This window comes from Brienomyrus brachyistius, chromosome 19 (genome assembly GCF_023856365.1).
Source record: "Brienomyrus brachyistius isolate T26 chromosome 19, BBRACH_0.4, whole genome shotgun sequence".
Lineage (NCBI taxonomy): Eukaryota > Metazoa > Chordata > Actinopteri > Osteoglossiformes > Mormyridae > Brienomyrus > Brienomyrus brachyistius.
In genome coordinates, this window is record NC_064551.1 from 18,373,794 (window position 1) to 18,401,248 (window position 27,455).

The 27,455-nt window shown below is 46.7% G+C and overlaps 2 protein-coding genes across 6 annotated transcripts in view; both read left to right on the plus strand.

Annotated features, from left to right (window-relative positions):
• The window catches only part of LOC125714343 (DNA (cytosine-5)-methyltransferase 3A-like), a 93,600-nt gene extending 76,997 nt beyond the window's left edge, over positions 1 to 16,603 (plus strand). For all 3 annotated transcript variants that reach the window (XM_048984862.1, XM_048984860.1, XM_048984861.1), the window contains 17 exons: positions 2,807 to 3,061; positions 4,216 to 4,374; positions 5,138 to 5,245; positions 5,735 to 5,891; positions 6,523 to 6,666; positions 7,768 to 7,812; positions 8,068 to 8,147; positions 8,382 to 8,494; positions 8,669 to 8,852; positions 8,940 to 9,024; positions 9,220 to 9,365; positions 9,779 to 9,869; positions 10,372 to 10,520; positions 11,376 to 11,461; positions 11,992 to 12,061; positions 12,789 to 12,907; positions 13,230 to 16,603. In XM_048984862.1, coding sequence (XP_048840819.1) covers positions 2,807 to 3,061; positions 4,216 to 4,374; positions 5,138 to 5,245; positions 5,735 to 5,891; positions 6,523 to 6,666; positions 7,768 to 7,812; positions 8,068 to 8,147; positions 8,382 to 8,494; positions 8,669 to 8,852; positions 8,940 to 9,024; positions 9,220 to 9,365; positions 9,779 to 9,869; positions 10,372 to 10,520; positions 11,376 to 11,461; positions 11,992 to 12,061; positions 12,789 to 12,907; positions 13,230 to 13,371 — 2,133 coding nt within the window. In that variant the 3' untranslated portion in view covers positions 13,372 to 16,603. The remainder of the gene's footprint in view (positions 1 to 2,806; positions 3,062 to 4,215; positions 4,375 to 5,137; positions 5,246 to 5,734; positions 5,892 to 6,522; positions 6,667 to 7,767; positions 7,813 to 8,067; positions 8,148 to 8,381; positions 8,495 to 8,668; positions 8,853 to 8,939; positions 9,025 to 9,219; positions 9,366 to 9,778; positions 9,870 to 10,371; positions 10,521 to 11,375; positions 11,462 to 11,991; positions 12,062 to 12,788; positions 12,908 to 13,229) is intronic.
• The window catches only part of dpysl5b (dihydropyrimidinase like 5b), a 33,080-nt gene continuing 17,050 nt past the window's right edge, over positions 11,426 to 27,455 (plus strand). The window contains exons 1-3 of one of the 3 annotated variants that reach the window (XM_048984863.1): positions 11,426 to 11,461; positions 11,992 to 12,061; positions 24,115 to 24,379. In XM_048984863.1, coding sequence (XP_048840820.1) covers positions 12,012 to 12,061; positions 24,115 to 24,379 — 315 coding nt within the window. In that variant the 5' untranslated portion in view covers positions 11,426 to 11,461; positions 11,992 to 12,011. Of the gene's footprint in view, positions 11,462 to 11,991; positions 12,062 to 17,055; positions 17,251 to 17,586; positions 17,739 to 24,114; positions 24,380 to 27,455 lie in introns of those variants that run through there. The other 2 variants (XM_048984865.1, XM_048984864.1) reach the window with 2 other exon arrangements.

Below are 27,455 nucleotides of genomic sequence, written 5' to 3' on the forward strand. Positions count from 1 at the left end.
ATAGGAAGGGCTTGCCTCTGCATATCTGTCTCTGTAAATATGCCAGCCAATGGTCGTCCTCTAGTAGTACTTTGTACAGAGCCAGAATTAGCTTTCTGCTTGCTTTTCCCGGGGTGCCCTTGGGCTGTTAGCACTTTTTCATCACAGTCTTTTCATGAAAAGCATTCGCAGTTCAAAACCCTCCATCACACAAATTACAGACTCGACTGACAAATGTAAAGGCACCGTCGTCTGTGGGCCGCCTCTGAATGGTGTGACGTGAAACAGGAGTCGGAGGTTCAATCTACCGGGAACATGTTGTTCCTTGGACTCAAGACTGACTCGGACATTGGCGTAGTTGTGAAAAATATTGTCACACACTTCCAGGCAAATTCTCCTAGTGTGTGATGGATGGAAGTCCCTGATGATGTACGTGTGCACACAGTCATTTTTAGTGATCATCTGCCCTGCAGTTACATTGTACTGAAATCCCTGAATTGTGAAAGTCGGAAAAACCTTTGCTTTAATACACCTGGAATTTGGCTTTAATAAGGTCCGAGGACAGCTGTCAAAAGCCATTGTCTTTTCCTAGCTTTTACCTCAGACACACTGGCTTCTGTTTGTTTGCTTTTCGTTCTCTGGATTAATACTCAGGGAACCAGAGCGGGACCCTCTCTTGGTTCTCAGGTTATGAGTCTGCATCGTTAACTGCCTCAGCCCAAGCTGCTGCCCGACCTTCACTCTCCTTCAGTGTGAGATGATGCCGGTGTTTAAAGTTTCTTCATTGTTTCCTCTCTGCTGTTCCTGTATCGAGAATGAGCATGTTGTTCAGGTCAGACCCTGACACACTTATAATAAGAACCGTCCACACATTGTACGTATGCATGTCATTTGCATGACTCTTTTACATTGGCAGCTGCGTGACTGAATGAGCTAAGCGAGTGGCTGCGAATTGAACATCATCTCCATCATGGGTTCGCTTGTTAAACATTTTTATGTTCTGTGCTTCTAGATTCCGTTGTGGTTCCATGTTTATTATGGTTCCTTGTGTTTTTGTATGATTCCTTGTTTTTTTACCTTGGTCTGTTGTCTGTTTGTATCTAGTTTTGGGGTTTATGTCTTGGTTCACCTGTATTCTCTGTGTCTCCAGTGAAGCCTTATTCCCTAGTGTTTGATTGTGACAACTTTCACCTGCATGTGATTGTAATTGTCCCACACCTGTCCCTCGTCTTACCCTCATTATCTGTGTATATATATGTGCCTGCATGCGCCCTTGTTTCTCAGTTGGTCATTGTGTTTGTAGCTGTTGTTGTTCTATTATAGTTATTGCTGTGCTGCTCTTATTCCTGTGTTGCTCCTTAGTTTTTCTTGTCTGCTTGCTTTGTATTTGAGCATTTGTGATTCCTTTTGTTTCTTGTTTCGAAGTTGAAATAAAGTCCTTTGACAACGTGGATTGTCCCTTATGTTCGTCATTGTGCCAATTCGGGTATTGAGGGACGGCAACCGTGGGCCTGCAGTGCTGAAAATCATTTGACAGGAAGATGCCCCTGTGTCTGACACTGGCCGGAGAGGGTGTGGTTATTTTATCCCCGCCGTAGAAGAAGAACAAAAACACAAGGTGGGCTGCTTGCCCAACCAAACCAGGTTCTGGCCTTTTGCTGTAGTTTTCAACACGATTGTTGGTCCTCAGTGGCCCCTCGGCCTTCTTTAAAATATTATTTTGTTTGTTTCCATAACCAGTCAGATTTGAAAGATTAATAATTAGGAATATTATATTTGTTTTTTTAGTTAGATGAGCTGTCATGCAGACTGACATATGTGGACAGGGTAGGAGACATTGTAAAAACAATGCCGGTGCCTGACAGTAATGTCACTGACCACCGTGTGCCATTACTCACCGAATGTCTAATGGAAATGCTTCTCAAAGCTGCTTTCATGGATAAAATCAGTGGGCTGCCTGACACATTGAGTCGCCGTTTGAATTTATACTCTTGTTCTTTATGAACCTCATATGTTTGAATGGGTTATATGGCATGAATTATGTGTGAAGTACGAGTGTCATATTAGCAGAAACACGCTGAGCTGTATATGTGCCTGTACGTATGTCTCTAAGGTATGTCTGACCAGGTTATGTCACTAATGAGTGTCTGACCTGCACACGCATCTGTAATGCAAGTCTGACCTCTGCATGCATCAGTGATGAGTGTCTGACTAGCACACATGTCTGTAATGCATGTCACACCTATACATGCATCAATGGATGGATGGATGGATGGATGGATGGATGAATGATGCGTTCATTCAAACATACTCACACCCATCCTCCAGTGTGTCATTATTCTATGAGGAGAAGCTCACCCTCCCATGCGTCTTTAATCTGTGAGGACACACACACGCTCTAGAGTGTCATTATTCTGTGATGACACACTTCCCCTACAGTGTGTCGTTATTCTGTGAGGACACACTCACGCTCCAGTGTGTCGTTATTGTGTGAGGACACGCTTCCCCTCCAATGTGTTGTTATTCTGTGAGGACACGCTTCCCCTCCAGTGTGTCGTTATTCTGTGAGGACACGCTTCCCCTCCAGTGTGTCGTTATTCTGTGAGGACACGCTTCCCCTCCAGTGTGTCGTTATTCTGTGAGGACACGCTTCCCCTCCAGTGTGTCGTTATTTTGTGAGGACACACTCACGCTCCAGTGTGTCATTATTCTGTGAGGACACACTCACGCACCAGTGTGTCGTTATTCTGTGAGGACACACTCACCCTCCAGTGTGTTGTTATTCAATGAGAACACACTCACCCTCCTTTATGTTGCCCGATTGCAGGCAGAGAAGAAGGCCCAGCGCATTGCTGTGATGAACATGATGGAGGAGTGCGTTGGCTCACAGTTTCTGAGGGAAGAAGAGAAGACCCCAGTGGAGAGCAGCCCCCCTCCCCCTTCCCCTCCCCCTCCCACTCCCCCGCAGCAACAGCCCACAGACCCTGCTTCCCCCACTGTGGCAACCACCCCGGAACCTGTCCCTGTCGGGAGTGGGGACAAGAGCACACCCAAAACCATCGACACAGAGCCGGAATACGAGGTGAACCCTTTCACCCGAACTGTAACCCTAAACCACTGCAATATAAACATGCGCTTTCATCATGTGCGTGATATTCCTCAAAAATTACCCCCCTATGGCGTTTGAGAACTGAATACGAATCACCAGCACAAAGAGTGTCACTTTTGAGATTTACAGATAAGGGTTTGTATCATGAATGCAGTGCATGAAGAGGAATCCATTAAGAAACTCTTCTGGCAGCCTTGAAATTGTAGTTAATTTTTAACAGTGTTGCAGTTTTCACTATTTCTTTAAAGTTGCCTCACACCTCTGGGACCTGGGTTCGAGTCTCCGCCTGGGTCACGTGTGTGGAGTTTGCATGTTCTCCCCATGTCGTCGTGGGGTTTCCTCCGGGTACTCCGGTTTCCCCCCACAGTCCAAAAACATGCAGAGGCTAATTGGAGTTACTAAATTGCCCGTAGGTGTGCATGTGAGAGTGAATGGTGTGTGAGTGTGCCCTGTGATGGGCTGGCCCCCCCATCCTGGGTTGTTCCCTGCCTCGTGCCCATTGCTTCCAGGATAGGCTCCGGACCCCCCGCGACCCAGTAGGATAAGCGGTTTGGAAAATGGATGGATGGATGGATGGGTTAAATAAGTTGCTGTATAAGTTGTGACGTCTCTGAGAAATCAGGGGTGTGTTATTGCAAAGTGCCCAATTTCAAATGGTGAGAAAACATTGATTTGTTTTGTTTATGCAGTTGTCCAAGTAGACCATGGAACATTTTGAATATTTTAAAGTCCTTACTTTTATTTTGCCTACTTATACAGACAGTTCTTGACTGATGTAAGTAATCAGTTCCACAAGCCCTTACATAAGTCAAATTTACCTTCCAAAACCTTCTAGGACACCTTGCAGCAAAGAACAGATAAAATGAAAACATATACTAGTAATATGTTTTAAACAAAATGTATTAAATGAATGAAAAGAGTTTAAATGTACTTACATTCTTTTTGTGTGAGTGCAATTTTACTTCAGTCAGTTTACATTGAGAGCTGCCTGTATTTCGGATGGTGTTGGATTCCCTTCGGGTACTACAGCTCATCATGGCTCTTTTATGTGACGGCATGGGGGCGGGGCCATGTGTCAGTGGGTGGGGTTTCCAGTTCACTCTGCTCAGTGGGTGTGTTTGTCACAGGATGGGCGTGGCTTCGGGATTGGCGATCTGGTCTGGGGGAAGCTGCGCGGCTTCTCCTGGTGGCCCGGCTACATCGTGTCCTGGCTGGCAACAGGCCGAAGTCGGGCTGCAGAGGGAACCAGATGGGTCAAGTGGTTCGGTGACGGGAAATTCTCTGTGGTGAGTACGAGTGCGCTCTGTCCCTTGGGGTATTGATCCATACACAGGTCCTGACCACTCACCACACACACCCGGGAGATTTGGGGTAAATGACAGTGTGTTACAGCTGAATCAGGCATGATCTCTTGCACGTTTCACACGGTCTTGGACAAATGGACTGTACTTCACCACCTCATTCAGCAGAACACCATTAGACTCTGCAGGAACTTCTTGCAGACCAAACTATACAAGAATCGATCATGGCTAACGACAAATACAGTTTAATCTCTACTTTAGTGCTCACTAGAGTGTGACTTACAGTGCAGCTATTGTGTTTTTATATGGCTTTCCCTAAATCAATTCACTATATTTCCCTAGAGTTATACAGTGTAAATTGGTCGGAGTTTGAAATCCCAAAGCGCTTTCCTTAATGCTGGGACTGATGGATCCTGCAGTTTAAAATTGTGGGGTTTATAGTCATTGGAGTTTATAGTAAAGGTGTAAATACGCCATGTATATGTGTAAATACACGTCATACTCCCCCTGCAGGGACTGTGTGGTAATGCTGCCTGGTCACTGTCGTGCCTTTGAAATGTCTGTAACCATCCTGGCCCACAAAGCAGCTCCCTCTATGGGAAAGTGAAGTTCCACATGATCTGATAAAATAGTCCTCTGGCTGATTAAGACCAAGTTTTCCACGTTTGATTAATCAACGAATCTTTGATTTCATCTGGCATGTACTCAGTGCACTGCAATCACTGGATGCCCCTTTTGCCCCTGACAGGTTTGCTTGGAGAAGCTGTTGCCATTAAGCTCCTTTTCAAATGCGTTTCACCAGCCCACCTACAGCAAGCAACCCATGTACAAGAAAGCGATCTATGAAGTCCTGCAGGTGAGCCCCACCACATCTCCAGTATTTCAGGAAGCACAGGGCAGTGATCCACCTTCTACGTTATACTGTAGGTGTTTGCACTGAATCTGGTGATTTCATGCTGTCGAACCCTATACTGTACAGTGCTCTCCAGTTAAGAATGGCTACAATTATGACCCCCATGCAGTACTTCCCAGTGCAGAATGGCCAGAGTTATAACCCCGTGGAGTGCTCACCAGTGCAGAATGCCAACAGTTGGAACCTCGCACCGTGCTCGCCAGTGCTGAATGACCACAGTTATAACTCCATGCAGTGCATGCCAACAAGTGGTACTAGAGATTTTGGACCCCATGAGTACACTTTCCCCCCTTTACGTCACCCCTGCTTGCCAGTGAACTGCAGTTGGAACCCTATGTGGTGGGATTCAGCAGTACAGTCAATGACAGTGAATGAGCTAGATCAATGACCACCCTACTTCAGGCTCCAATGTAACAGACTGCACCCTCACAGGTGGCCAGTTCTCGAGCTGGCAAGATCTTCCCTGCCTGCCCAGACAGTGACGAAGGTGATACATCCAAGTCTGTGGACCTGCAGAACAAGCAGATGATTGACTGGGCCATGTCTGGCTTCCTACCCACAGGGCCCAAGGGCCTGGAACCTCCCCAAGGTGAGTGCGCCCCCTCACACTCGTGCTCAGGGCTGACTCCGCCCAGGTTTCAGAGTTAGCTGGGGCCACCCTGGCTTCTGCTTGTATTTTGGTGTCTGTCACTGCTGCTCTTGGCCTGTGACAATGCTGACAACGTAACCGTCCAAAGCTGAGAGGAAATCGTTAGCAGTGAGTGACACCCACATAATCACCTATCAGAGGCATCTGTTGTGTCCTATGCTTTGATTTATTCTTCCTTGATGTAAAAGTAATTTTATGTGAGTTTATGTTACGCAGGTGTTGTTTCGTATGTAGTTTTAATGCAAATGCATGACATTTCTTTTCCTTTGGTAGGAAGGTCAATGGTGAGTAATCTTTCCACTTCTGAGAGATGTGGAATAGCACAGTTTAGTGTTAACTAAATGTTAGTGTCTTATCATGTAAACGTGGGGAAAACCTTAGTTTACTCGAGTCCACAGTCACTCGGTAAATTAACAGGAAAATTGTTTGTAGTCAGAACAGTCCGATAATCTGCTGTGAAGTCCTTCCCAGGCTGACGAGCGTACATATCGCGACCCCAGAGTTATTGTCTCACTTTGCCGGCTGTGGCCGTGTCATACTCAATGGTTATCTCTGTGCCTGCCCACCACAGAAGAACGCAACACAGAAGTTTACCATGAAATGTGGGTGGAGCCTGAGGCAGCCTCTTACACCCCGCCCCCTCCAGCCAAAAAGCCCCGTAAGAGCACAACGGAGAAACCCAAGATCAAGGAAATTGTCGACGAGGGGACTCGAGGTAGCTGATATTCTTCATACTTTCTGTGCTGCACTAGCACAGGGTAACCGTTCACATTAACTGCACTTTCATATTGCATTCATTGTGTATTCATAGAACATTCAGTGCACCTTTATAATTCATACATAATGCATCCATAAATAGCATGTAAGTATACCTTAATATCCCAGCATAACTTAACAGCTTTAATTTTTCATACACACATCACACTGTCTATGAATGAGTCCAACAGCAAGAACGAAAATGATTATGATTGTTTCGGGGAGCACATGTAGACCTCATGCAAAAGTAGCAGCGGTAAACTTCAGGCAAATGTTTTAATCCTCTAACTAGATAATTTTGAAAAGGAACCATCATTAAAATTGCAGAGCTTTCAAATTTTGGTTTCCCATGACTAAGTAAAAATGTTTTAACGCAACTTATTGATGGTTTGAACCCATCTGACTATCACAGTTCTTGTGATTTAACAGTGCAGGCACATGAAATGCTATGCTGATATTAACGTTGCACCTTGTGCAAGCTGAGGGCAGGACAGTGGTACAGTGGGTATCTGTGTTGCAGATTAATTAAGATTGTAAGATTAATTACTTGATTATTGTTATAATCGATAGTGACAGCCCTAAAGGTCCGGTAGGTGCCGTGATATTGTTCAGGTCCAGTAGGTGCCGTGATATTTTGCAGGTCCATTTGGTACCGTGATATTGTTCAGGTCTGGCAGGTGTTGTAATATTGCTAAGTCCAGAAAGTGCTGCAATAGTATACTAGTACTTTTGTACTAGTACTAGTATATTTGTTGGTTTAAAACCCACGGATGGCTGAGTGAAATCATCATGGGGCCCTTGAGCAAGGCCCTTAACCTCGGTTGCTCCAGGTTCTGTCTGAGCCTGCTTTCTCAAGTGTACATCTCTTTGGATGAAAGTGTCTACTATGTAAATGAATATTAACATTCTGTAGTGCTGTAATGATGTTCAGGTTCTGTTTGCACAGTAACGATGTCCTCCGGTTCCATAGTAGTGCCCCAAGGGTCTATGTTGTTTGCACCTGAGTGTTCAGTGTCTGACTGAACACCTCCACTTCTGTTCTTCTCCCACCCCCTTCCAGAGAGACTTGTGTATGAAGTGCGGCAAAAATGCAGGAACATTGAAGGTAGGTCGTGATTGCTGTCCTTCTGAAAGGCTGCTTCTCCTGCCCTCTAATCTCTTTACCCGCTGACATTTGGTTTCTGTTTGGCCATCACTGTCCGTGCATGGTTCACTGCACAGAAATTCATAGATGTTTCAGATTTTCACCTGAAGATTGAACGTTGGCCAACTTTTCTATAATAATCCAATTTGGGTCTCTGGTCTTCTGTTCCCAGCCGCTGTTTGGTGACTGTGAGCTAACTGGCTTTTTCCTCCACAGACATTTGCATCTCTTGTGGAAGCCTGAGCGTGTCCCTGGAACACCCACTCTTCATCGGCGGCATGTGCCAAAGCTGCAAGGTAAGGATGAAGTCACCCTCAGCTATGTACCGTGTCTGATAGCGGTTTGGGCTAGGGGTTAGTCATGCAGGCCATGGTTAGCTGTGAGCGTTAGCAGCGGAATCAACAGTTCTGAACGGAGCTGGATGGAGTTCCACTGAGAATCTCCTTAAATGAGGGGTATGATAGGGTGCATGTGTATGCTGAAGCGTTTGGCTCTGGGTTAGACAATCATGCCAATGGTGTGTATCGCAGAACTGTTTCCTGGAATGTGCGTACCAGTACGATGACGACGGCTACCAGTCCTACTGCACGATCTGCTGTGGCGGCCGTGAGGTGCTCATGTGCGGAAACAACAACTGCTGCCGGTGAGAACATCTGCACTCCCAACGGAGAGCTTGTCAACATCCTCCCTTATCTGCAAGGACTCCATAAACCGTCGGGTGGTCACACGTGGTCCGGTTACCCCTGTGGTTTGTGACGGCAGCACATTTGATGAGTCTGCCGGGGATCGGTTTTGACTGGCCATGGTTCTCCTGCAGGTGTTTCTGTGTGGAATGTGTGGACCTTCTGGTGGGGCCGGGCGCGGCCCAGGCAGCCATCAAAGAGGACCCATGGAACTGCTACATGTGTGGCCACAAGAACGTCTACGGGCTGCTGAGGAGGCGTGACGACTGGCCCTGCCGCCTGCAGCACTTCTTCGCTAACAACCATGACCAGGACTTTGTGAGTGCCGGCTTGTTGGGTCTGATCCGGCTTCTTCAGCACCAGCACTGTGGGCTCCAACCCAGGCATTCTTTCTGTGTTTTCCAGGAACCACCAAAGCTTTACCCACCAGTTGCCGCTGAAAAGAGACGACCTATTCGCGTCCTCTCACTGTTTGACGGAATAGCAACTGGTGAGATTGCGCCCCCCCCGCCCCCCCGGGCCACATCTAGCAGATTCTTATTTGAAAGCTTTGCATTGGGGCAATTCCGATTTGGACTTTAAAATTGGGCATCGCTGCAAATAGCACTTCATTCCCGAACGTTTGCCAGGCAGAGTGAGAGCAGTTTAACCTTCTGTATCAGTATGACCTCTGACCTTTTGGCAGGACTTCTGGTGCTAAAGGAGCTGGGGATTCAGGTGGAGAGCTACATCGCCTCTGAGGTGTGTGAGGACTCCATCACTGTGGGCATCGTGCGGCACCACGGCCGCATCATGTACGTGGGGGACGTGCGCAACGTCACCCGAAAGAACGTGAGTGGTTGTCTGGCGCCGTGGCCTTTGCCTTGCTTGCTGCCTTATAGTCAGGGTCTCTGCACACATTTCCAGGACTTGGGAGTAATCAATCAACCCTATTGTTCATTTTATGTGTTTCGAGCCCCTCATTATGAGACCCCTCTAAGCCATCCATAATTCATGTGTTCACACTCATTTGGCTTTGAGTGATATGAGGTCCGAAACAGCAGCATGTTCCTCGCATGTCTGCATCCTAATGGTTCTTCTTCTGAATGCTGCCGTTTTTTGTATGTTGGTTCTTTTACTGAATGTTGGTGCTTCTTCCCACAGCCATGGGGAACAAAACTAACCGCCTGATAAATAGTCAGTCTTGGTCGGGGGTTGGGGCTGCCCAAATAAAACATGCGGAACCTTCTCTCTCTTTTTAACAGATTCAGGAATGGGGCCCCTTTGACTTGGTCATTGGTGGAAGCCCATGTAATGACCTCTCCATCGTCAATCCTGCAAGGAAGGGGCTCTACGGTACGCTCTCTCCCTGGCTACACACTGCTCTTAGTCAAAACACGGTTTAATCTTCAATAAGTTATTTAATAGCAACATTGTGTTGGTCTTGCACCGAGAACCTTTGAGAGCACGGATCCTGTTATTGATAATATTTAGGAGACCAAAGAACAAATATGAGAAACTGAAACAATGAAGTGCATAATTTAACTGGGAGTGGGTGGATCAAAGTTAGTGAATGTTGCAAGGGTTAGGGGGAGAGGGCAGAGCTACGGTCATGAAGAGGAGGCATAGTCCAACAAAGCAGGCAGAGCAGATAACCTGGAGTGGAGTCAACCTGTGAAGGTGTGAAGTCTCTGTTTGTCCATGTATGACTTGAATGCAAGGCTGCCTGCTAAAGGCTTCCTCATTCAGATTTATGTTGAAGAAGTCACTGGTTCCCCAGTGTTCTGCAAGCTCTTGCTCTGGGGCCTTTGAGACGTTCATCGAAGGGGTATAGCTAACCTTGTGCTCTGTCTCCCAGAGGGCACAGGACGTTTGTTCTTCGAGTTCTACCGGCTGCTCCATGAGGCCCGTCCGAAACCGGGCAACGACCGGCCCTTCTTTTGGCTTTTTGAGAATGTAGTTGCCATGGGCGTCAGCGATAAGAGGGACATCTCTCGCTTTCTGGAGGTACCCTAACCCACCACTTTTTTTTTTTTTTGCCAAAAGTAAAGGTTTACCTGGTGTCCTTGGATGGAGCAGTAGATCAGGTTTAGTGGCCTTGCCTCCAAACACTAATTCATGGCTAATGACTGCCACTCTGTGGCAATGATGTGTACTGCAGTCAGTTTTACATGTAGAGCAAGGGTGGCAAACTCCAGTCCTGGAGGGCCGGAGCCCTGTACATTTTTGGGTTTCCCCTTATTTAACACACCTGATTTAACTCCTTCTGCTAATTACCATACAGCTCCTGAGCTGAATTATTTGTAGTGGAACAGGGAAAGAACTAAGCTACACAGGGCTCCGCCCCCCAGGACTGGAGTTTGACACCCCTGATGTAGAGTATACTAACTTCTACAAATGATATAGATTGACGTCATTTCAGTTAGTATATTTTCAAATAAAATAATAATTAATATTTTAAATGTTTTAACTGTAAGTGTCAAATATTTTTGTCAATGTTACATTGAATTTAAATTGCTGCTCATCATTTTTTTTGTATTTTTTACAAGACTTAAATCGACGTTAGAGTAAAATTTCTAAGTTAAATTCCTTGACTAGAATGTTCTCATTCCTTTTGCCTCGTTGAGGTGCCACGACACAAACACTATTCATCATACCTAAATGGCAACATAGAAACCACATGCTGGATGTTTTAACCAAATTCGCTGAAACATCCGGCATTAACCTCGACTTAGTAAGATCTGCTTCCCATCATTGAGAACAGTAGCACCCCCTTCCTCACGCTATAGCCCGGTCTGTCCCTGCACGGGTGACAGGTCTCCCTGTTAGATGGGGCTCAGTCTGGATCTTCTTTCCCTGCAGTGTAACCCTGTGATGATCGATGCTAAGGATGTGTCAGCAGCTCACCGCGCCCGCTACTTCTGGGGTAACCTTCCTGGCATGAACAGGTGAGAAAGGGTGCCTCCCCTGCAAGGGTCGGGGTCTTCTGTGGCCAGATTATGAGTTAAGTTAGTCTGCTGGGCATTCATGTTGTGATCTGATGGGACACACTTTCCACAGCTACTGGCCGCAGTTGCAGACCCTCCTCCATACAGCAGTTTGAAGTATATTTTAATTGCCATTTTCTTCTTAAAAATTTGAACAGGATTTTCATCAGGATGCCACAGCGGGAAACCAATGGATTTCCGTGGAAATCCTTCTTAACGTTGCATGATAAAAAATAATACATTGAATACTTAGTGCTTTTCAAGAACCCAAAAACAGAGAACCCGGCTAGACCAATAAATGCTAGAGAATCAGTATAGAATCTCGGTCACGACGACCTTATATTTACGTTTCATGTTCCAAACCGTGTGAAAGTGCGTCAATCAGAACAGAACCCAGCCAAGAACATCTTTGAAGAGGCGGATGTGTTCGGTGTGACTTTGGGTGTGTGTCACATAGACGTTTGAAAGGCCCGTCTCTCTTCACCATGCAGGCCGCTGACAGCCATGACGAATGACAAGCTGGACCTGCAAGACTGCCTGGAGCATGGGAGGACAGCCAAGGTGAGTGTCCTGCCCACTGTGGCATGTGCTTGGACACTGGGCAAGATGGACCTTATAGGGTAACTTACCAATCATGCCCAGAAGCACACACTGCATCCATAAAGGTTAAAAGGGTCAGATTTGACCAAGGCTTTGCCTCAATTCCTCAGATGATTGTTTCCATTTTGAGGTTTTCTGTGGGGGGTGGGGGGTGTACAGCTGCCTAAATGAAATAAATCCACCCCCTACCCCTTCGGGCAGATTGAGGTCAGTGTTTGATGTATGAAGGCTTTTCTCCATGTATGTCATGCCTACTAAACACTGCATACATGTGTATGCTGTCTGAAGCCCTGGGATGCGATAGATACGACACCTTTCTGTTCAGCTTGGCTTTTAATGCTTTTGTGAAGCCATTTGGACCGGAAGGTGTTTACCCTGCTAGACAACACCGGCTCACTGTGAGGAAGCTCAGGAGCACCATTTAGCTTCTGTAGCTCGGGTTCGTTTTCTACAGTCCAGTGAACGGCTCCGGCGTCGGGCATTTTGACCAGCGAAAAGAGGCCAGGCGAGGCCTTGTCCGAACAGTCGGCTAACTGGCTGGGCAGGGAGACTTCCTGCTCTTTAAAAAGATGGGGAGTACCAGGCTGCACAGCAGAAGCTGGGAATCCTTCGGGAGTCTTGGTCTGTGATCCTGCAGTGGCAGAGTGAGGAAGCGTGTTCATCTGGAAGCACTACTTTGTCTTTGCAGTTCGGCAAAGTGAGAACCATCACCACTCGGTCTAATTCTATCAAGCAGGGCAAAGACCAGCATTACCCTGTCTACATGAACGAGAAGGAGGACATTCTGTGGTGCTCTGAGATGGAGAGGTAGGGCCCGCATGCGGGACTCAAACACCATCCTCATCCCCCCATTCATTTTCAATACCCCTTCATTATTATTATTATTATTGTTATTATTATTATTACTATTATAGTCCGAGCATGTTGGTGTTGCTAGTGCCTGAAACTACCAGATTCAGCAGATTCTTTCACACATGACATAAACATAGTGGTAGTATGTAGTAACTTGTCACTAGCCTGAACCTGTGTGAGTACACTATTGGGTGAAAGTACTGCATCTCATGTGAGTACTCTGATTACTGTGTCCTGTGTGAGTACTCCAAGCCGCTTTCCTTTGCGTCCGCTCCAGGGTGTTCGGCTTCCCTGTCCACTACACAGACGTGTCCAACATGAGCCGACTGTCCCGGCAGCGACTCCTGGGGCGGTCCTGGAGCGTGCCGGTCATCCGCCACCTGTTTGCACCGCTGAAAGAGTACTTCGCCTGCGAGTAGACCGAGCCGCAGCACCCCACCCAGCAACACAGCAACATACACAAAAACTGATATTTAACAAACAACGAGAAAAGCAAATTTACCAATCTCGATTATTCAAATTCATTTAAAGTTAGATGTTTTACGTTATTTCTCGAAATTTAAATGTCATTCTTTTATTCTATTTAATTTTTTTTATGTCATTTTAATTTTTAGCAATGTTATCCAGTAATTTTTTTATATTGATCTATGTGAGCAAGCTGTGTTTGAGGCTTTCTTTTAACAGCACTGGGAAAAGGTACATTTGGAACAACGGAAAACTAATGATCTTTCTTAAGATGCGTATATATACTGCATGGTATATTGAGCATATATATATGTGTGTGTGTTAACTGGGCAGTCATTACAGCATGATGGTGGCGGATCAGACCACAGGTCCGGCATGGGGTTGGGGGGGGGGGGGGGGGGTTCCTTCGGCAACACTCACACTTCAAGCTACTGAGCCGTCACTGAGAGAGTTACAAGCCTACAGCAGGGGCGTGGTCCCCTCTCCATCTGTAGGGGACCTTCGGACTGAGATGCGAGCAGCCCGGCCCACTTAGTGCTTGTTTACAGCTCATCAACAGAAACAAGGTACTACTGCACAGCGGTCACTAAGTTATGGTGCTTCAGGTGATGAAATACATCTCTCTCGTGTGGCCTTATGATTCAGGCAGACAGGGATACAGGCATTAAGTAGCCAGGGATCTTTTGGCTTTCTTGGTCTTTTGTATTTCTTTTTGTCGTTTTTATTTTTACGGCGTGACTTCCACAAATAAAAAAAAAAAAAGGCAATGCAATACTTACAGTGGCTGAGAGAGGCCCCCGGCCCCCGGCCCCCGGTCCCCGTCGTGGTGGGGGGAGGTGGGCGGTGGACGGAAGGCTGTACGGCGGCCGACAGGAGGCTGACAAAGCCGTGATTTTTTACCTACCACAGCTTTTGTACACAAACTTACTGGTGCTCCTTACTGGTGCTCCTTACTGGTGCTCCTTACTGGTGCTCTCTCCAAACCCTTTGGCCTTGTTCTTCTCAGGCCTCATTGCCTGTGGCAGCACAAAACCGGGAAAAAAAAATAAATAAATCTAAGCCAGCCAAGTGAGCGGTGATGTTTTTTGTCATCCAAAACGTTTGAGATCACAGACTGTGGTAAACTACTTTTTTAGTTACACCCAGGACATTGTCATTTTACTGTACAACTGTGTGAGGGCCAGGGGCCACAGGCGGGCACGTTACAGCTGGCTCCCCAGAAGCCCTTGTGGCCCCGCGCCCACGCAATCTATTCAGTCAGGTGCAAATCTGTAACGATATGGTGCAGCTCCCCCCACATTGCCCTTCTGCCTTTTTATACCCGTTAAAACTCATTCTCCGATGTCGCTTTTTTCCTTCGTTATCCGTTACCATATTATCGTCCTCTCTTTCTTTTTCAGTGTGTGCTCGTCTCTCGTTTTTGCTTTATGATGTGAACTGTACGAATTGCAGTACTTGACCATTCTAGGGCTGTGCCAACAGGTGTGAAAGACTGGGGGTGTATTCTGAACGATGGAGATTTTTTTTTCAGTTTATCCATCTGCCTGAAAGGAGCGATACACGTGAGCTCCCGCCTCTGCATTTCCCTCCGTTTTACTATGGGAGGTGGGGTGAGAACGTCACCGTGTTATGCTTTCGTGGGGCGCGGCCTGCAGGTTGATATGTGAACTGCACACCTCTGTGAAATCAGGTGGGATTGTGCTCCCCCCCTGACTCCGCATCTCTTGCATACCGGCGAGATGGTTCACTGTCCACTGGCCGATCCTGCTCCCAGGGCGGTTAGCTAAGGTGCTTCTCTGACTTCAGCAAAGAAAAGGGGAAAAGGTGCATTAACTTTAGTCACATTTTTCTTTGAATCTAACTTAACAGGAAACTACTTATATTTTACCAAGCAAATGTGATTAGCCCAGCCACACGTCAATGGATGATACTGTAATAGCCACCATTGCACTGGATGCATGTCACTCCTTCAGTTTTGATAATACCCAGACGATCCCTTCTCCTGAAATAGAATTAATGACAATGCCTGCGTTTTACTGTACATACTTTGCCTGGTGCTTATTTTGTTTTTGGTCCATGTCTTTTTAAATTGCCTATGGGATGTACAAATATGATTCTTTGCTAATATATATCATGAAATTAGTAACGCTTCGATGAGAGGGACGAGAGAGAGCTGGTGAATCTGTGTGAAAATAAGCTACAATGCAGCTGGCTTCCGAGGGTCTCCAAGCGCGACTACGGCGCGTGTTCAGCGACCCGACGATGCGCCTATTAGCGTCGCGACAGCTTTAAGAAGGAAAAGGCGCAGCTCTGACGCGCAGCCCTACACGCGCTATTCACTTATTGGTTATTTTTGTTTGTTTTTTTGTTTTTTGTTTTTTTTATTTTTTTTTTGTTTGTTTTTTTGTTTTTTTGCATTTTCTTTTATAAAAAACAAAACATAAAAAGAGGGACTGTAGGTGTTTCATAAGGTGCTACACAATTTTATCTAAAAAAGAAAAATATATTGTTAGGAAAAAAAATCAACTTGTCTTGACAATGACTGTTTTTAAGTTCTCGTAGTAATGAAAAAGCACTATTATTTTACTCTTATACAAATATATTAACAAAGGCATTTTAACTTTGTACTTGAAAAAAATAAAATAAAAAAATGAAAATGGACAGATTCATGTGTTTTAGCCTAGACATTGCTGTAGTTGGTGCTTATCTGTGGGAAATCATGTATTCATATTGGAGATTAGAGAGACCTTTGGTAATAACCTTTACTGTTACATATTGTATTTGCTCATTGCCTGGCGGCAGCGCTCCTGTGCTCTCCATTCCATACAGCCAGACCCTCCGTACTTTATAATGTTTGTTTTACTTTCATCGGACTGTAATTTCTACTGTCGCTTTGATATTTATTGACAACAATAATGTACATTTCACAGACTTACAGGTCAACTCTCTGTATATCTCTCAGTGATACTATTGTACTCCTGTGTAACTATTTTTCGTGACATAGCTGTTGATGGATTATAATATAAAGGTCAGTGCGTGCCTCCATGTAGCGGTCACACTCGCTCCACCTTCGTCCAGTTTTTTCAGTGCCCAGAAAGAAGAAAAAGACCCCTTTCTTATGTACTTGTGCTGGAGAACACTTGAATAAATGTACTGTTTTTGTGCAAAAAAAAAAATCGCCTGTGTCTTTACTTTTCCACTTCATGTGCGTTGACGTATTTCATGCTGTGCATACGGTGGATAGGCCTGTAATATTTTTTCCGGTACATTAGACAAATAAGTGTTTCCATCATTCTAGTTCCCATAATTAAAAATCAGCATAGAAACACATTTCCTTTTACCCTAAAATCACATCTGCGTTTACCTAAAAACTGGACACTATCTACATTAAGATGAATGATCAAATGTGTCCTCCTTCAGAAATTAGCTTCTTGATGGACGGATGGGCAGGGATGTGGCTCCGCGGTCCGGACAGTCTCCCGTCTCCCTGTATGACACTGGGACCTTTTCCTCATCCCCCCTCCATAGTGAATACCGAGGTCTCCTCCATCCCCCAGCCCATGTTTAGGACCCTGTCTCCTTCAGCTGAAGTTCTCCACCCTCCAGTGAGAGTGGCTCAGGGCGGCGGCGGCACCGCCCCAGCTGCCCGTGCATTGGTCCCGACTCGGGTGCCTCGCCGTCGGCTCCCCGTTATTGGTGCATCCGGCCGCCGCCTGCGCTGGATGATGCTGCCTCGGCATCCGTGCTCTACATCTACATAGGAGCTCCGGCTGTCTTTGGCTTGCGGGCTGCGCTTAAACGTGGCGGAGAACAGCATTTCGGAGCGGAGTAAGGTAGGTGTCCGCCGTTGATCGGGGCAGCTCGACGAGGCATCTTCAGCCCGCCTTGCGACTGCGGCGCGACGGCAGTACCGGAGCTTTATCCTTTCAGCGCATCTGCTGGGGAAAGCTTCATTTTGCGCGTTTTGTGGAAAGCCCAGCTAGTGTCGATGTCCCATCGGGGGATGCTCGTGCACCTTCCGTGTGCCGTCGGGCCCCTTTGTCATGAGCTGCCGCGTCCCGGCACGAGGACAGGCGTGATGCGGTCCGGCCGCATTTTAAACGCCTTTCCGGAGACGCACGGCAGCCATGGGGTCGCTAAACGTCTGCATTTCATTTTCCATTCTCCAGCTGCCCCAGCGAGCCGGGGAGGCGTTATTCTCTAGCGCATTTGCGGCCGAAAGGCGAATCTGCCTGTAGCTGTAAAGCTGTCACACCCATCGCTCGGATAACAAAGATCCGGGCTGAAGATCCGCATGTTTCTTTGCTTCGATTACATAAAGGTACGTGGATGTGAAATGCGATGTAACGGGGTACGAGCATCTGTTTGTTAGCGAAATGAGCATCGTACTTGGATAAAAATCATTTCGATATGACGGATTGGTGTTTGCGTTTTGCGGAATCCCCTTTAAAGCTGGGGCTGGTTGGTTAGAGCCACACGAATAAACCCCAATTTCCCTAATGATTTATTCATGATCGGATGCTCTCTGAGGCACAAAGAAGGCACATTTTTCATTGAATCATTTGCCTTTTGTGGGCAAAAATCCTTGAATTTGGAGTAAATATGCATTTATTTATCCAGTGATGGGCACACTATGGGAATGAAGGGATCAGGCGCGTTCCTTTGGCACTCAGACTGACACCCCCTCCCCGCTCCCCCAAAAGCTGTAATTCGGTGAAATGTCTGCGGGCGGCTGTCCGCTCACATCACCGCTTATTTGAAGACATACTCGGGCTGTCATCCGTCTTCAGTGTTCAGTCTTTGCGCTGCTGGCCTGCGGTTTTATGCGCTATATCGGGATCGCACGGGTACCAAAGCAGACGAGGGACTATGCCAGACTCACGGGGGTGTGATGGTGGGGCCAAAGAAGTGGCCTTCCTTAACGTTGTTAGCTGCCCCACCCTGCTTCATTAGCGGTACCCCTCCCGAGACACTGGGCCGGGTGTCTGGGCCCCGAGCCGCCCGCTGCGCTAATGGGTGTTACTGGAAGGTCGCTGTGCTAACGCACGTTTTCGTGTATTTTCCTCGGTTTTCCGTCTGCTGTGCTTCTTTTGTAATGTAATGCTTGTTTTGCTTATACAGTAGTAATTGTCAGTGGCTGTGAAGGGTGTCTGACGAGCTGGAAACGAATATTAATGCCCAGACTCACTGACGGGCCACATAGATGACGTCACCCGGGTCCGCCGCATTTTACCAGTGCCAGTGACTGTGCAGCTCACTCCTGCGGTCTGGGGCATCGACTGGGAGCTGGTGCTGGGGCAAGGGGTGCCTGGACCCCAATGACAGTATGTGTGTGTATGTGTGGGGGGGTGGGGGGATGAAAATCACAGGAAATGTGTGTGTGGGCTTTAATGGCTGGGAGGAGACCTGCCCAAAAGAGAGAAATGTTCTGCTTTAGCTGCAATATCAGCATTGTGTTCTTACCATAATCACATATGGAAATCTCCATGTTAAATGCACTCCCACCTCCTCCTGGCAGATGCTCCACTGTTTCCTTGTTAATTTCCTATGTGTCGTGTGCTTGGACATTTCGGTTAATTTGCTTACAGAGACACGTTAAGAAGAGCTGCACCTGAATTCATATATCAGATCAGTTTTTTTTTTCACAGTCTGCCAGTGCTGTTGGCTGTTACTGCACTATTTCTGCATCATCATTGCCGTCTTCATTGTTTCAGGGCCATGGCGGATGCTGTGCATTTAGGATCATTTTGAATTGTTCTACTCCGAAGGCTACAGTGGTCGCTCAGGGTTGTGGATCAGGCCGACTGGGAAGAGCCCGTTTTGCTGTCGAGCACATACAAAGCAGTGACGTGAAGCTTTCTCTGGGTTGAGCTGCAGCAGGTCACCGTCCACGCTGATGGGTGTGAGTGTGATCCTGCATGGAGGCCGGAGATGGGGCTCTGTTGCCGGAGTGGCCCTTGATCATGATGAATCACGCGAGTAAACATCCCCGTGCTCGGCGTATATGGCGAGGGTTAGGGTTACTCCTCTGTTTGCGCTGGTTGCCCCGTCACTGTAGGCTGCAGGAAGTGTGGTCGACCGTGAACGTCTCTCAGCAGTAGACGAGCAGAGAGTAAAGAGTCGCAGTGAAACGGGGTATAATTAGTGGTGTTTCTGGCCTGACAAACACTGACAAAATCTGCAGACGTTTCTGCTTTGAAAATGATGGAAGCCTAACGGAAAGAAAAAAAAAAAAGCTTGGAAAGATGTCATCGTGAAAGAGAGGCTCTTGGCGGAAGCAGATATTCCACAACCACAAGGCTCATGGCGGGTAGTGCATGTGCCAGGTAGAAGAGGCAAGCGATGGGGCCCCATTTAATCTGGCAGGGGCGTAACGCGGTCATCTCTACCAAATGGCTGAGGAGGAGATTCCGTAAAGCTCGTTAATGACCTCTAGCCATTCTAGACAGCATGTGTTCGTTGCCATGTTAGTGATGATGGCCCAAAGAACAGCTTGAGGTCACCACACTATGCTCTCTTCACTCAATCCCAAAGACGGCTTGCACTCCACACCCTGCCAGGCCAGCCCGTCATCTGCTGTCCCATAATGCCGCGTTTCCTCCAGGTGGACAGTGCTCTTCTAGTGACCACTGTCAGGCTGCACCCATCCAGCAGAAACTGAAGGAAGTTTATGTGGAAGAACTGAGCCAGATTCCCGCAGACCGGCCCCAGGGTGCCGATGACTTTTTGCCATGAATGGTCCAGGCTCTCCTGCCTGAGTGTGACAGGCCCTGGGCCAAGGAGTGACATTTTCTTGGCTATTATTTCTGTCTCTCGTCCCTTTCCATCCAGCGCAGGGCCCATGATGGCCTTGTCACACCAACATGCCTTTTGCATGGTGAATGTGTACACCTGTGTGCGCCTGTGTGTTAAGCATAACCACCAAAGACACCTGAAATCCATCATCTCCCTCATTACAATCTTTATCTGGTAAAATGGCTGGTACTGATGTTACACGTCTCTTTACAGCCAACTGAAGCCCTATAGATTAGTGTTTCCCTACCCAGTCCTCAGGGACACCCCGACAGTCCACATTTTTGTTCGCTTCCTGCTCCCACCCCCCACCGAATACATGGTATAGGTGTGTAGGGAGCTGGGAGAGAGCAAAAATATGGACTGTCTAGGGGTCCGTGAGGACTGGGTTGGGACCCACTGCTACGGATGACCCCACAAATTCATGGGTCTCATATCCATGAGATTCACGAGAGGAGGACAGGAAGGTTGGTGAGAGGGTCAGGAGTGCAAAGACACTGTAAAATGCCACTTACTGCTGTCCGCATTGCCCAGGGCTGAAGCAGATCTTCAGTGAGGTGCCGTTCATGTTTGTCTTTATGTATCGGTTGATGCCCTTGCAGGCTGATATCTGTCTGCCTCCTGATCAGCCAGGATTTTATGTTTTTGCTTCCCGACTTTTCGATCTGGATATAGTTTATAGCATAGAATGCACATTTGCTGAATATTTGTAATTACACACTAATCTGATGCTGCATGCAGTCTAGCCTGAGAAGAATTTCTTTTTCTTTTTTTCTTTAATATGTATTTTATTAATACATGCATTTAGCAGGTTTGTCTTTAATTATGGAGTCTTTACTTTGAAGGAATTTTTTCTTCTCACTCTTTGACATGTTTGACATTGTAGGAATCAGTGACCTAGAGCAGTTATTTTATCTTCGTAATTAAAATGAACACATTTGAATGTCTAATAGAATGTGGATCGCTGTTAGAATCAAGCAGTTTTACACATTTCCCACTGTGACGCATAATATAAAATACTCTAAACAAGAAGGATATAGATAGTGAACTTAGACTATACTCTGTTATTCTCAGCCATACTACAGTATACAGTATACTATATGCTGTGCTACAGTATGCAATATAATGTTCTGTACTATGCTATACTATGATATATACTTCTGTGCTGTATTTTTGCAGTGATTAGTTTGAAAGGGAAACAAATCCATACACACACACACAAATACAATGTATATAGTCCTGTGCAAAAGTCTTTGGCAGTCAAAGAAAATGTTTAAAGCTATTTTTTGGGTAGTATACTTGCTCAGAAAAGACTTAACATTAGGTCATATGCAAATGAGCAGTAACCCAGTTTCTTCTATTCTACAAAAAGTGACTGATTTCCTGTTGATTGGCCAGAACTCCACTTTGGTTCCCGGATCGGTTCCCGGAACAGTTCCCGGAACAGTTCCCGGATCGGTTCCCGGATCTCTCCTCAGGGGCACCTCAACCGTTCCATGTATTCATTAAATTTCACCACTAGCTCAATTACTTAATTAATTTAATTAGTTAAATAGCTCAATGAGGTATTTATTATCCCAACATGGTATACTACTGGTTAAGTCAACAAATACATGGGTATATTGGACGGTTACTGCCTTTACTGACTTTATGAGAGATTTTGAAATGGCTAATGCTGGCCTTACGCCAAACCACTTTTCTATCTTTTTCTTATCACTTTTCACTTTTCACTTTTACTATCGCAGAAAAAATTCCAGTTTTGGAGTAAAATTATGTACGTTTCGCTCGAACTGTGGCCAGCTCCCATTACATCGGTTGTTCGCCATGATGTAGTCAGGATTGCTGTCATGTCTCATCCTGACGTTCCGATAAAATCAGCCATGTTTAGTATTATCATAGGTCTTAGTCTTGGCCCTTTGCAAATAATGACGCGGACATTGTCAACAACCAATAGGTGAGCTTTCTGCAGTACCAAATAGTGACCCTACAATATGCCCAGTCTTTGCAGAATCATACTTTGCGACAAAAAAACTCTGTGACTAATGACACATTATCTAGATGTGAGAGAGTGTCAGAATTTAGTCTTGAAAAAGTCTTCTACTGTACTGTTAGCATAGTTGACAAATTGTAATATCATAGTTTCACACCAACATGAATATCATCAGTCAGTTTCTTTGGCTGCCTAAGACTTTTGCTCAGTATTGTATGTACATGCCCTATTTGATTATGGGTTGCTTTGTCTTTTCCAACTTGGCATTATAAGGTGCATTAATTAATATATTAATAGCAGTTGATATATGATCAGTACCGATAAAAGACAAAAGCTATATTTTATGGAAAAAGCTGTCCTGTCATCATAAGGACAGTAAGAGGAGCCGTACACTGTCGTACACGTACACTGGTACGTCCGCGTTTCTCTGCCTCAGCTAATATACATATGTAATATACCATATGTAATATACCATTTTGGGCAGGAACAGAGGTACGGTAATACTTTTAATAAAGTCTCTTGTCATTGGTCTGGATTAGACGTACATCAGTACTCATATTGGTATCGGCTCCGATACAGCACTCATGTACTCATACTCGTCCTTGTGACAATGTGCCGATTCCTATAACCGAAACCATACAGTGATGCATCAATGATGCTGCCAAGAAGCAAAACAAACGGCACCATAAAATGTCTGACGTGTGGAGACACTTCAGGATGAATGACGAAGGGCAGAGCATGGTGCACATTTAAGAACCAAACAAAGTGTGGACCACCACACTGCTACAACCCAATGTGCAACACAGAGAGAAAATGTCAAATGAAAACCTTCTTTCAGTGGTAATAACTGAATTTCTTACCCAGCATATTGTTTATGAGGAACAAACTTACTATCGTAATGGAGAGTGTAGTAATTTCTGAGGTGGTTTGTGGTGCAAAATGTTTGTGAACCATTGTTTTTGAACGGCCCGTGACATGTTTTTAAGTTGTGATTAAGTCCATCCTGCCTATTTGTCATTTTCCATGAGCACCACTAATCAGTGCCCCCCGCGTGTTTGTATGCATGTGTGTGTAGGGTGGTAGGGCGGATTTCTATATTATTTTTTATCCCACTACTTTTAAATTAAAATATTACATATTATTTTATTAGACAACCCCATTTCTTAATTGGTATTGGTATTGGTGAGTACCAGACAGCGAAGATCGGTATTCATACTCTGTCTTAAAAAGAATGGTATTGATGCATCCCTGATGTGAGTAGTTGGTGTTTGCCATAAACTCTTGTCATTCGGATGATAAGCAGCAGCTTTTTCAGTAAAGCCTCTTCTGATTGGTAAGATCAGGAGCACGTTTCTGAATGTAGTCTGTTAACATTGGAGTGATCAGTAGTGGGTCTCGTAGTTTTGGAGAGACACTTGCTACTGTTCTTAAACGTTTCCCTGCAATTACTGTTATTGCTGATGCAATTATCATCTTTATACCTTGCATAAAACATCATGTGTTTTTATTGTTGTCTTTGGTAACCATGAACACAAGCTAGGACTTTTAGAAGTTGCTTAATAATTCATGTCTTTTATGCCTTTGTAAATTATTTAACACGCACTGTCAAAAATGTGTGGAGGGTTATAAGGCCTAAAAGCTGCCTGATTTAATTTCTGCTGCAGAGCTATCTGATGCTTGTCGTGTGTGTGAGTTACTATATATAGACGCATTTGTACAACTTAAACACCCGGATAGCCAGGAGCAGATCAGTAGCTGTTAAGGAGGCATTTTGCGGTGAAGCTGTTTCAGTTGGAAGGTGGTCGCATTCAGCACTACATCGCCACCTGGCAGCGACTCCGTCTCAGTGCACCGATACAAATGAACGTTGTCCCATCACCCAGCAAACCAGCGTGTTTGTGGTCTGTCCCCACAGGACAATGGCTGCTAATTCAGCAACAGTGCGGATCCTGATCAAAGGCGGGAAGGTGGTCAATGATGACTTCACCCAGGAGGCGGACGTCTACATCGAGAACGGCATCATCCAGCAGGTGGGCCGGGAGCTTATGATTCCTGGCGGAGCAAAGGTCATAGATGCCACAGGCAAGCTGGTGATCCCGGGCGGCATCGACACCAGCACACACCTGCAGCAGACCTTCATGAATGCCACTTCTGTGGACGACTTCTACAGTGGCACCAAGGTGAGCATCCCCTGCTGGAGGAGGTCTGCCATTACAAGTTTCCTGGTTGATTCTTTCATTGTCTATGAAAAGAGCTTCTGCTTTATGCTCTTTGCATACAAATCAGTGTGCTAATGCTCCTTTTACCAGGAAATAGATACTACAGGAGTCAAGCATGTGCCCCACTAAACATGAAATGCCAGGTTCGCAGCAATCTGCCTTGAAAAGTCAGCATCAGCCATTAGCTGCCTTCCGATTCTCCGCCAGATATGAAGAATATGGATATCGGTCACAGATGGTGTGTACCAGGACCTGGTAGAGCTGGTCCAATCCAATTTAGCGCCGTTGATAATGTTAGGCTTGCAGTTGGTGCAGCGGAATGGCCGGCCACATGCGTTTCCATGGTGCATTAAAAGATGTGTGTCAGGAATCCGCCTGCAGCTGTCGAAGGGGTTTCTCATGGGCATGCCTGCAGGAATGTGGGAATGGGGCAGCCGCATTAGTGCCTTGCTGAATTTGATGTTCCTTTCCCAGATGAGCTAGTCACTACCTCGAGCCTCCCAAGCTACCGAGGAATGGGGAGTACTTGTGCAGAGAGCTCGTTGATCAGGGCTGGGACCTCCAAGTGATGTTATGAGTTCAGTTAGCCTGGATTTTCTCTTTAACTATGTGGTCTTGTCATAATGGAGTCCATTTTTAAAGTGAACTTAGATAAGCTCCTTAACCAGCACTGGCTTCTCATCTATACTTTTCCAGTTTGTTCAAAAACTCCTTTAGCTGGATTTGACCCCTGTAATGCAATATGTACATTTTTTTTACACATAGAAAGCTGATCTTTAGCAGAACACCTTCAAGGTTAAATATCCAACTGAAATAGGTCTTCTGCCAGGGTGCATTGGAGTATGGTCTGGAAGATATGACGTAGTAAATCTTTTATGGTTGTCTTTGAGGTGCTGAATTTGAAGGGTAGACCTCGCTTTGCTTTTTGAGCTCTGAAGCTTAGCTGAGCTGTAAAGGAGCAGGATGTTACGAGCAGGATCTGTTGATAAGGTGAACATGTTGGGCTTTTAACGCCTCCTGAGAAGGTGGACATAGACTCAGAATCCCTAAGAGGCTCCGTCACGCCTCTCCTTGTCTGCAGGCTCTCAATGGCCCGACACCTGGAGGGGGCTGGTTCTGGGAATTTTAGCAGCCGGCAGATTGGGAGATGCCCCCCCCCCCAGTGTGTAATGGGTGCATAAACAATAGAGTCACATGATGGCCCCTTGGATTCAAGGGTGGGGAGGGGGGGTGGCCAAGCAACACAAAGGAAATCCAATCCCCTGTGAAATCCGCTTCCCGCTTCCGATGGCGCACTGAGGGGGCTGGCCATCTGCTGCAGGCTGTCATGTGACCACGGCGGGCCACACCCCTGTCCTGTGGACTTCAGGAACTGGGTGCACTAGGGGAGAATGGGGAGGGGCCATTAGCCTGCCTACCTAAGCGTACTGGATGGAGAATTCCCGGCCGGCTTTCCTGGACCAGGCCGGTCTGAGATCTGCTTCATGATGGTGTTTCCATAACTCTTGCCTACGGAGCCTTCGTGAAGGTGATCATGGTGGTGTCTTTACAGCCTAGACATGAGCCTGGACATGAGCCTAGACATGAGTCTGGACATGAGCCCATTCTGGCTGCGCAGAACCATGGTCTGCTAACCTCTGATTTCTGAATGCACTCCACGGTGAATAGCTTAATGTTAGCTCCTTTAATGATTCGCAGCAATGGGAGATTTGGGGCGACAGCTTTCCCAACATGGGCGGGATAATCCTGCTTGACCAATCACTCGCTGCAAAGCAATAAAGTGACTAAATGGAAGTGGATTGAAGCAATCAGTGACTGACAGCCCACGGCGGCCCCGCCCACCACGGGACTCAGCAGTGCATTAGTGCTCTGTGTATCATTCATTTAGTATTGATTCTGCCCGTTATAAATGTGGCCGTGTTTCACCGAATCATGGGGCTGATGACATCATCCTCTCTGAGGTCTAAATGGGTTTGGAGCTTGTCCCAGGCGCTGATGTCGGAATACAATACGGAAGCGGATAGTCAGCGGTGTGCTTGTGCCGGCACCGCGCCGGGCTGCCGATCGGCCTTTCTCGCCTCACCAGAGCTGCCCGGGTGCCGATATCCTTCGGGGTCTGGTCGATCTCCGGGCTGTGTGAATTGTGAAGTGTCGCACCTGCTGTGCATGGGCTCTGAGCCGCTTGGCGAGGGGCGGGGCCGGGGCCGTGTGACCGTGCCAGCATGAGGCCCGGGTTTCATTCCCGAGGACCGCGGTTCGGCCCGGATGGCGGCCAAGCTTGGATTCTAAAGCCACATTGTCTCCGCTCCTCTCTCGCCGCGCTCGGGCAGATTGCTGTCTGTTTCCATAGTAACCGCAGTGCCAGAGACGTGTCCTGTTTGTGCGTCGTGCCATTGTGTCAGAGAACAAAGATGCTTAAACGTGAGGGCAGAGGGTGACACTGCATCACACCGCCTGGCCAGGGCTGCCTGCCAGCCACAAGGATGGGAGCGAGCATCTGGACAGGACTCCCTCACAGCCATGTTCGCTGCATCCCTCCACATGGCGACCCGCAGCACCGCGATGTTACCATGGCGATGATGTGACATGGTTCATGTCTCTCCGCCGCTTGCATTCTCTGCTTTTCCGGGGTGACTGCGTGGCCCTTTTATATCATGTCTTTGTTGCATTTTATTTACTGATCCTGCACCCGTCCCGTCACTGTACAGTGTGACTGTGAGCGCAGCAGACGTGATCTCAGCACAAAGACGTGTCACGTGGGATATGCCTCGCAGCCGTGTCAGGCGCGGCTGTCATCGCAGACCTTACCGTCTCTCCTAGGGGTTTTCATTGTCCTCCACAGCCTCTGGCTGAGAGGGTATGATGTATATGGGTTTATTGGCCAAGGCACCGCGCCACTTTCTTCGGTTTGAGATAAGATGCTTTCTCATCTCGATGAGCCCTTTTATTTAGACTGTGTCATTAAACATAAGTAGGGCCAGCTGGGAGGTCTCAGCGTTAAAAACCAGCTTGCCCAGTATTAGCGTAGCGGCCTCTT